Below are 10550 nucleotides of genomic sequence, written 5' to 3'. Positions count from 1 at the left end.
GCTCCTCAAGGCATTGCTAAGAAACTCATCGCCTGGGCTGGGAGATGGTTCAACGATTAAGAGCATTGACTGCCCTTCTGAAGGTCCTGAGTTCAAATCCCAGCAACCACATGGTGGCTCACAACCATCCATAATGAGATCTGGCACCCTCTTCTGGTGTGTCTGAAGATTAATAAATCTGAAAAACAAACAAACAAACAAAACCTTCAAAAAGAAAAGAAAAAGAAACTCATTGCCTAGACAGAAGGCCATCTGCCGTACTCTTGAGCAGTGGGACAGGCCTCGCCTGTCCCTCAGCATACACCCTCGTCCTGAGCACCTCTTGTGATGGTGGAAGTGCAGGGGAGCCCCAGTGAAGGGGGCTTCAGGGTCTGGTGCAATGTTAGGGCAACTGCCATCTGTAGCTCTTGGGCCTTCCATACTCCACCCTGCAGGAAGAGGTCCTCATTGGGGACAAAGAGCCACCTGCGCTCAAGAATTCATATGGGATTTCTGTTCCTGGAACCTCCCTTGGCGCTTCAGCTAGCCCCAAACCTGAATTACATGCAAAGTCACGTGTTTACATGGCACTGTGCTTCCAAGAGCACACACACCTCCTTGTTTTCATCTTCTCAGCAGAGCGGGCATCCACGAGTGTCAGGATCGCTCATTTACTCTCTCGTCCTTGAATCCACTGCACAGCTGCTGCATGCAAGGCTAGTGCCCCAGGAGGAGGGGATTGAGAGGAAAATGGCCTCATGGGTCAGGACACATTATCATTTGGTATTTGGAATTTTGCTAACAGGGCAGGGGGTTTGGGGAAGATAAACTCAGCTTCCTTCACACAGACTCAGTGGGCAGCTTTAGGAAGCCAATGGCAGAACCCCAGGGCTGTTAGCACCCCTAGGATCCGGATGGATACTCAAGTCCTGCTTTGGGTGAGAATGGTCAGAGGGGCGCTAGTGAATGCTGCAGGGAGTGACCAAGTGACCAGGATTTTTTTATTTTTATTTTTTTCTGGGCCTGCTTCTGTGACCCAGTATGACCAAGAAAGTTCACCTCGTAATGTGGCCCAGCTTTGAAGCCTTTGCCTGAAGTCAGTGTTCTGCAAAATGATCAGGTGACACAGACAAGAGGTCACCCCTTTATTAGTGCTTTGAATCCAGTGGGAAAAATAGGTAGGCAGGTCAACCCACTTTAAACGACAAACCACACTCCTCTAGTCAAGGACACTACAGGGGCCAGGCCACAGCAGTAAAGGTTCTTGTCCACTGGCTCTACATTTAATACCAACTTTATAAATACAAGAAATAGAAACTGTGCCTAAGAATAAATGGAGTAGAAGAATAAGCAAAAACAAGTATATATATATATATATATATATATATTGTTTGTTTGTTTGTTTTTTGGATTTTTTTGGGGGGGGACAGGGTTTCTCTGTATAGCCCTGGCTGTCCTGGAACTCACTCTGTAGACCAGGTTTGGCCTCGAACTCAGAAATCCACCTGCCTCTGCCTCCCAGAGTGCTGGGATTACAGGCATGCACCACCACCGCCCGGCTAAGTGTATAATTTTTAATAAGTTTTTAAGTGTTTCACAGGCCCCGTGAGGTAAGCCGTTTTAAATCCACTTTATAGCTGGTTAAGTGAATGGACTTGGAGATACAGAGATGGCCCAGAGGTCGAGTACTGACTGCTTTTCCAGAGAACCCAGGTTCTCAGCACCCACATGGAGGCTCAAAACCATCTTAACTCCAGTTCCTAGGGGTGTATAGCACTTTCTTCTGACTCCAGGGGCACCAGGCACACGGGTGGTGCACATACATGCACCCAGGCAAAACACTCATTCACATAAAACTAAATAGGCTAGAGGAAGTTGTGACTGGCCCAGGACTATACAGCTGGTGACTGGCAAGGCTGTGAACTGAAAGCAGTGAGATTATCTCCATCTTTCCTGCTGTGAGGAACAAGCCCAAGAGTGGAGAGGAGAAGGGGGGGGGGTGTCTCCCTGGGGCTGGAGAGAGACTAGAGCTTACAAGGAAGAGATCTCCCATCAGCAAACTAAGATTAGTGACATATACTTACAGTCCCAGACGATGGGGAGGCTAGGGTATGACTGATGTCCCAGGAGTCTGTGAGTAGCCTGGGAAACAGACATAGGAATGCTCTCAGATGTACTAGGGGGGCGACTACCTCACAGCCATGACCTCCTCTACCTATAGAGGTTTGTGGCTCAGCATAAACGAGTCCCACCTGAAATCTCTGCAGCGGTAACCCTGGGACAGCACAGCCAGCATGGCCCTCATCTCTGACCATTTGGATCTGAATTCCCTGGCCTTTGCCATAGACCCCATCACCTTCCCTTGTTTGTCTCTCCTACCCCCAGGCTCTTGTCTCCCCAGCTTTGTTCAAAGCCTTCCTTCCACCCCTTTCCAGCCAATCTCAAAAGCCTCAAATGCTCCCTTTCCCCATTCTTCCCAAAGACCACAAGTACCTTGGCTGTTTCAGGGGACTTACATCTGTGCCCATCGGGCTTCCGTGCCAGCTCCTTTTACCTTCTATAACTGAGGCTCAGGGATGGGCTCTGGGACCTCCAGAGCCATGCAGATATATCTATCTGGAGAGAAGGAAATTTCTACTGTAAAGTAACAGCAGTGTTTTATTACAGAGCAACATGGAGGACATGCATCCTAGCCCAGGGTCTGGGGCTAGCAGAAGGGCAGGTCCAGAAATAAGGCTGATGCTGAGAAGGGGTAGGGTGATTACATGTCCCAGATGTTTGGAGGCCATTTTTACTGTGTTTGTCTCTGTGTGCGCATACTCACAGAAGGTAAACTCAACATCAGGTGTCTTCAATCATTCCTCACCTCATTTTTTTTTTTGAGACAGGGTCTCTCACTGAACCCAAATGGTTAGATTGACTGGTAGGAACATCAGGAATGTCTGTCTGTCCTGTCATTCCCCCACCGGTGTTCCTCCCACTATCAGCCTAGGGTTACAGAATCACACAGCCATGAAGCTGCTGGGTGTCCAAACTCAGAGGCTCATGCCTGAGCTAACTGCACTAACTGAGCCTCCTCCTCAGCTCCTACTCTACTTGATTCTGAGTCTTTCAGCTCTCGTGTGAAGCTCTCGCTTTATGCCCGACAAACAGCAGGGGTTCAGTTGTGGTCATGGAAAAAGCAAAGGTAGGGTTGTAGAGCCAGGCCAGGTGTGAACATGTGAAGAGGGAGACTCCTGCATCCCCCACAGACCAACCTTTACAGGACTCTACAGCAGAGACCTTTGGAAATGTAGACCAAATGCAGCCAAGGCTCTTCCTGATGGGACAAACACACTTTCTTGAGGATGAGATGCAGGCCTTGTCACCAGAATCAGGCTGTGAGTTTGGGGGGATTCCCGCAGAGTGAGGACGGGTTGGAGGTCTGCTCTGGAGGAAGAACAAGGTTATAGGCCAGGAGGGAGCTCCAGGCTAGAGAGGACCTTTCATGACAGTGCTGGAAGGTGCAGGCCCTTTAAGGACCTTCCCGTTTACATGGGAAGGCAGACAACAGGAATTTGGACCTGTGAAGGAGCTCACCGCCAGCTGGGCAGGGGGAGCACTGAGCTGAGCTGCCTTGAGTGTCTGTCAGATCGGGTGTCTGTCAAGGACAGTCCTGATCATACTGCCTGTCTTTCACATGTGTGGCTTAAGACAATTCCGAAGCCTCACACTGACCTGGACAAAGGACTGTGCGGCCTCTCCTGCCCACTAAGCAGTTTTATCTTTGCCACACGACTAGAAAATAAACTGGGCCTTAAGCCTGGCACAGACTCAAAGGCCCCTTGCTGTCAGCTTGCTACGTGGTAGAAGGCCATAGGAAGGAAGGAACCTCTTGGCTTTCCAGGGGCCACAGAGGGGGATAGAAAGAGGAGGTCTGGTCATAGCTTTATGAACGGTTGTAGTGTGGGTAGCCGCATGGCCTTTGAACTTTTCTAACCTTATCTAGGAAAAGGTGCCCTTGGCTCTCAGATGCCAGGCCGAGGGCCATTTCTCCTCTCCAGCCCCTCTCTGGTCTTTGAGAAAGGGAAGCCTGTGAGCTGCAGTAGAGGACAAGGATGGAGCACAGTACAAATACGTAGAAGGTTGAGGTAAAAGGCCCCGCACAGCTCGGTCTACAGAGGGCTCACTGTAGGGCAGGTGGAGGATGAGGAGTGTGGGCCAGCCAGGCTAGGTGGGGCCACCACTGTTCCAGGGAGCACCTGAATTGTTTATTTTTGCCATCTGCAGCTTCTGGCCTTTCATGAGCTGCTGGTCTCAGGGTTCAGCTCCCTCAGGGGCTATGACTGACCCTTAGTAAGGAGGGGAAGGTGTGCTGTACTGGTACCTGTTGGCTTGTCCATGGCGTCCCTGCAGCGTCTCAATGAGGAGTCCATGCACCTCAACAGTGGGACAGGTTAACCTTCAGTTTGTTTTTTGACAGATATGGCGACTGTGTCCCAAAGAGGTTAAATGACCAGTCCAAGTTTACACAGCCAGAAGCCTCAAAGCTCAGGACTGAAGCCTCGCCCCCGCCTGCTCCTTTGGTCTGCATCTTAGCCTCTGCACCTCCCATCACGCCCTCTGCAAAGAACGAGTGGAGGAGCTGTGGGCTGCACCAGTCAATGTCTTTACTTCTAGAGCACACATCAAACTCACTGTATGTTAACATCAAAAGTGGCTGCCTAAATGGAGTCATTCTTTTAAAAATCCCAAACTCATATTTATATATAATCCAAAATGACATGAAATTAAGCTATACAATGTTACGAATAGTATAATAAACAGCTTTTAGAATGCAAAAATGAAAGGAAAAAAACCTAGCAGTTAGGAGTAGACTGTTATAAGCCTGAGTTCCAGTTTTTTGAGGCTTTGTGACCAAGAGTCAACCCGAGAGAAGTGCTAACCTCAGTCTCTGTGGACACAGGAGAGACCCTGGGCAGACAGAGCAGACGGATGTGGCCAGCTGGACTTTTTAAGGTGAGGTGAGGTGGTGTCCTCCTCCTCATCTGGCCCCTGCCTTAGTGGTCAGTCTTCTTTCAAGACTCGAGGGTAGGGAGGGGACTAAGAAGGGCATGGTCAGGGTTGGGTTCAGAACGATGACTGTGACAGCGAAGGTCCTCCAGGGTCTTGTGGTGGCTCCGGCCGTCCAGTGATGGCGGCTGACCATGTACCTACCAAGGATGCTGCCTACTGGGCTTCTCAGTCCTTGCGTACCCACCTTTACTATAGGAAGCAGACTGTGAGAAGCCGAAGACCCAGAGGGCTCTCGGGCTCAAAGGACAGCAGGCTGTCTTGGCAAAGGAAGATCCTTAGGACCTAAGGGCTTTGTGGGGAAGAGGCCATTCCTCCCCCTGGGCACCCAGGACTCCATCTGACCCTCAGGCAGGGCTGGGACAAGGCTCCGACTCTGAGCCCCAGACACTTTGGTTCACACAGTGTAGGAAGGGGCAATCATGGGCTTGCTCTTCCTTCCTCCCGACCCAGGGATGAAGCTAGGGGAAAGGGGGCCTTACAATCCTCCATTTCCACACAACAGCTCCACTATGGGCACATTCAGTGCCCTGCAGCTCAGAACTACTCAAGGCAGGAGGGGGCTTCCATAGACTCAGGATGGCCCTTAACACACAGGTTGCTGTGTCCCTTTTCCTGTGGACAGCACTGCTGACCAGAGGGTGTCGTGGAATGTTTCTGCTTCCCCACCCTGATTGGGCCCCGAGTCTCCAAGCAGACCGTGCCCACAGACTCCTAACCTACATATCTAACTATCAGAAACTTGGGGTTGGGGCACATTTGTCCTAGCTGGGCAGTCAGAGGATTGTAGCTCTGGCCTACATTCTAAGTCTCCAGAACTGTCACAAAGCTTGTACCCCCCCCCCCCCATTCTCCAAAAAAGCAACTTGAGAAGAAACTGTACTTACTTCTTCCCAAGCCATCTGCTTTCTAACTAGGCTGAAAGATCTGGGAAAATTGGGTTGGCATCCCCCATACCTGGGGCAGAGAGGCACCTGATTACAGGTAGGATTCAAGTTCCCCACAAATAAGGGGTACGCAGCAGGTTCTCAGAAAGTAAGTCCTGTCATGGGGAAGAAGTTAATGGAATTGGGGGTCTGGCCACAGTAGTCTGGCTTTTCCCACGGCCAGGCTGGTGCTAATACTGAACATGCGCACCCTCCACCTGCCCAGAAGAGCCCTTTGGTCCTGACTCCTAAGGGGGAGCTGACTGACAGGCTTGCTGCCCTGCAGCTGCAAGCAGGCAAGACTAGACAGGGCAGGTGGCGGGTGGCGGCGACAGCGAGGCCTTAGGGCAAGCAGGCTGCCACCTGGTAGGCGCCCTCCGCGGCTGCAGCAGCAGCACTGTGCTGGGCACTGTGCTCCTGCAGCAGCGCCACATCCAGAAAGCGCTCGCCGCACCACACACACTTGAACTGCTGCTCTCGGGCGTGCACACCCTGGTGCTTGTTGAGGTGCTCTCGCTGCTTGAAGGCTTTCTCGCAGTTGGGGCACTTGTAGGGCTTCTCGCCCGTGTGCACCCGCCGGTGACGCTGCAGGTCTGAAGCATACTTAAAGCGCTTCTCGCAGTCCGGACACTTGAGTGGCTTCTCCCGGGCCGGGTCACAGCGGTGCTGCACAAACTCCGAGGAAGAAAAGAAGCGGCGCTCGCACAGGGTGCAACGCAGAGGCTTCTCGGCGGCAGCGCAGTGGGACAGCTGGTGCTTCTGCAGGGCGGATGCCCGCTTGTAGGCCTTGTTACACACGGGGCACTTGAAGGGCCGCTCTGTGGACGTGGGCAGGCACTTGTGCCGCAGCAGCTCGGCGGACTGGTCGAAGCCCTTCTGGCACACCGGGCACTTGAAGAGTGTCTCCAGGGTGTGCACGTGCTGGTGGTAGAGCAGGTGGCTGGGCTGCCCGAAGCCCTTCTCGCACAGGCCGCACTTGAAGGGCTCTTCCGTCTTGTGTGTGCGCCGGTGCCGCATCAGCGCGTACTGCTGCTTGAAGCCCATGGGGCACAGGTCACACTTGAAGGGCCTCTCGGCGCTGTGCGTGCGCTCGTGCTGCCGCAGGTCCGACGGCCGCTTGAAGGCCTTCTGGCACTCGCCGCAGCGGAACGGCCGCTCGCCGCTCGGGGTACACGGGTGCTGCAGCAGCTCGGACGACTCTTTGAAATGCAGCTCGCACACGTTGCAGCGGAACAGGTGGTGCTCGCCCGAGTGGGCGTACATGTGGCGCACCAGGTGGGAGCGGTGCTTGAAGGTCTTCTCACACACCGCGCACTTGTAGGGCCGCTCCGAGCTATGTGTGCGCTTGTGGTGCACCAGGTGAGAGGACTGACTAAAACTCTTGTCACACAGCGTGCACTTGTACGGCTTCTCTCCGGTGTGGATCCGCTCATGCCGGGAGAGCTCCGACAGGTGCTTGAAGGGCTTCTGGCACACGGGGCAGCTATAGGGTTTTTCCGGTTGCTCCACGGGGGCTACATTAGCCGGCGGAGGTGCTGAGGGCAGTGACGGGGCTGTAGTGGTGGCGGGCTCAGCAGCCTCCGCTGGCTTGTAGGTTTTATCACAAATGGAGCACTTGACCATGCCAGTGTGGGAGCTGTGGTGTTGGGCCAGCGAGGTGAGCAGGGAGAAGCCCATTTTGCAGACACCGCAGACAAACGGCTTCTGCTCCGCCTGCACACACTGGTGCTCCAGCAGGTCGGTGGCCTGATGGAATATCTTGAGACACTGTGTGCACTGAAATGAGCGGTCGTGGCCTGCCAGGCACTGGTGCTCATGGGGGCTGGACAGGTGTGCCAGGTCATGCCCACACACACCACATTTGGGGCCTGGTTCCCCTGCTTGGAGGGGTGCATGCTGGGGGGGCTGCAGGCCCGGGTCAGGTTGCAGGAGGATGCCATACACGGCACAGCCCAGCGGGTTCTCAGCCGTGCCCGGGGGCAGTGTGTGCTCAGCCAGGGCCGGTGGTGTCTCTGCATGGTGCTGAGGCTGCGGTGCCTGTGGCTGTTGTGGCTGAGTCTGCGGTGGCTGCTGCCAGCTTTCTGACATGCTTGGGAAGATGAAACTGGGTTTGGACAGTAATGGCTTCAGTTTCCCCGCTTAAGGTGACCCTAACTCTGAGAGAGAAGCTACTGGATCTCAGGGACGGACAAGAACCTCACACAAGGCACAGAGGTCTTGTCAGAGAGCTCTTGTCATTAGCCAAGAAGACAGCCTACAGGACAGGGGGCTCTTCAAGACAGGAATGCCAGCAATGCCAAGAAGACTCTGCCTTCTCCAGTAATCGGTTCTGTAGGGAAGAGAGACACAGTGAACGTGAGGCAGAACAAGTGGCCCTTCCTTCTCCCTTGCTGCCTGTGCTCACTACACAGACCTGAGTGTCCTTAGGGGACAGAGATGCTCAGGGGTCAAGCCCTGCTCGCTTCCCCTGCTTTCAAAGAGGCAGCTCCTCTCCTCCATGCAAAAGGGGAGCTTTCTCCATACCCACTTTCTTCCATCCCCATCCTGGGCAAGACATCTCAGCCTCCACAAACGCCCCTCTAGTTTCCATATGGCCTACTCAGTCAGCTGTCTCAGAGGCTGGGGTGACCTGTCCCTAATGCCTGACAGCCCCCTTCACACTGACATGAGAGCACCACTGTTTGGAGTCAGAAGGATCCTGATGGCTGAAGGAAGCCACGCCCTGAGGCATGAGTCCTAAGGCAGATGGACTCTGGAAGCTGATATTTATGCATCACTACTAAGGACCACCAAAAAGCCCTCTCCTGAGGGTCTGGCCTACATTCCTCTTCGCCTGCACTCCAGCCCTTTCCCAGGGCACATGCCACTCTAGTTTAACAGGATTAATGTCCTTTCAGGGACCCGAACTCCTGGCAAGTAGGGTTAAATGACAGGTTTATAGCTCCACCGATTGTGGTGAACTTCTGCACTCTAGTCATCTCCCAGAGGAACACAGACAGACGTCCCACACTCTCTGAGTCTTTAACTGTCAAGGTGTAAGAAACTGTACTGTTTGCTTGGATTGTACAGGATAATTTAACATGCCCCAGAGTGTGTCTCCTCCAAGTCCAAAATATTCACAGTAATCACTGCAAGATAAAACCCATCCAACCACCGACATCCTGGCAAATCTCTAACTCACCACCTTGAGGTAGTGTCAAGTAATCCCAGAGAGAATTACTTTTGAAACCAAAGGTAACCCCTGTTCCAGGTTCTCAGCTCATTGGCTGCTTAGATTTTTAAAAGTTTGCAAGATTTCTCTAAGAGGAAGAAAGTAGAGAATGCCCCCACAAGCCAGCTGGCTTCTAACTAATTGTTCTCTTAAACTTAAGAATCAAGCTAAAAGTTGTCATCCTCCGCATCTTCTGGGAAGGGAGAGGATGAAGAGGCTGCTGATTCGGGGCAATACCTAGGAGTATGAACAAACAACTACAGCTGGTCATTTCAGCGTTCCTAAGGTAGAAATGAGAGGTGGACTGCACTGAACACTGTCTGATCTAGCTGTACTAAATCAACGGTGTGTTAGTCTTCCTGGTATGAACCGCTGCTAGCCCCAGCGGCCTCCCGGACTCCCCACCTCCTAGAGTAACCCCCACTGCCTACCCTGACCCTTTTCCAGGAAGGAGAAGCCAGGAACACTCTCAGATCACTCCACAAGGGCTGGAGAGAGGAGTGGGGTTGGAAAGGCAAGGAGAAGCCCCCACCTGCGCCCCATCCTAGCCCTTTTTCCTCTCCAAGGAACTGAATGAAAGCTGATCACCTCCCATCAGGCCCAGCTGGGCTGCCTTCTGTCAGCTCTTGCTCCAGATCACCCAGCCACTGCGTCCCGAAAAGGGGTGGTTCCGGCCGAGGAAGGCCCCAGATCCTCAGATGGTGCCCGGGAAGCAACTGTGCTTCCAGGCCCAGCCTGCACCGCCCCAGACCTCAGGAGGCTCTCCCTGGGAGCAAGGGCTACCGGAGTGGCCCCCAGATGGAGTCCCGGGTGCCTTGCCACTCACCTGCTCCAGGGGTCAGGCGCGGGGCAAGCGGAGACCAGCTGCTTTCTCTGCCGCCTCTTTATTCCGGCTCCATCCGCCGCGTCGCGGCCTACGCGCCCTGCCAATCCCCGGCCTCGCGTAGCAGAGGCAGGCGACGCGGAGTCGAGAGACAGGTTTGTGGTAGCCGGAACCGACGAATCGACCTGCGCACTCGGGTTAGCGGGACCCGGGCAGCGGACGGACAGGCGAGCGGACAGACCGACGGTCCTGCAGAGACCGGCGGACAGGCGGTCGGCGCGAGGCCGGGTAGGCGGGGCCGGGGGAGGAGCGGCAGCCGGGGCGGCGGCTGCCGAGGAAGGCGCGGCGCGGAGCGAGGCCGCCCCCTGTCGGGGACACGCAGTGCCGCTGGCCGGAGTCTGTGGGTACGGAGGGGCGGGGCTGGAGCCTCGGGATCGGCTCGTCGGAACCCACACTCGCGGAGGAGCCCGGATCCAGCCCCGGCTCGCCGTAGCCCTACCTGACTCTCCGGTCTTCTGCAGCTGACGTGCCGCTCGGCTTGCTCTCAGGAGGGATCCTG

At 54.3% G+C, this 10550-nt stretch overlaps 1 protein-coding gene across 1 annotated transcript; it reads right to left on the bottom strand.

Moving 5' to 3' along the window:
- Positions 1-4604: 4604 nt before the first annotated feature.
- Positions 4605-10091, bottom strand: Znf319 (zinc finger protein 319). The gene is made up of 2 exons (XM_052166256.1): positions 9995-10091; positions 4605-8286 (listed from the first exon to the last, which is right to left on the bottom strand). The coding sequence occupies exon 2, from the start codon at positions 8043-8045 to the stop codon at positions 6300-6302; it is 1746 nt and encodes a 581-aa protein (XP_052022216.1). The 5' UTR covers positions 8046-8286; positions 9995-10091; the 3' UTR covers positions 4605-6299.
- Between the last annotated feature and the right edge of the window lie 459 nt (positions 10092-10550).

This window comes from Apodemus sylvaticus, chromosome 21, assembly GCF_947179515.1.
Source record: "Apodemus sylvaticus chromosome 21, mApoSyl1.1, whole genome shotgun sequence".
NCBI lineage: Eukaryota > Metazoa > Chordata > Mammalia > Rodentia > Muridae > Apodemus > Apodemus sylvaticus.
The sequence above is the reverse complement of the archived record's forward strand: the minus strand, read 5'-3'. Positions and strand labels throughout refer to the sequence as shown.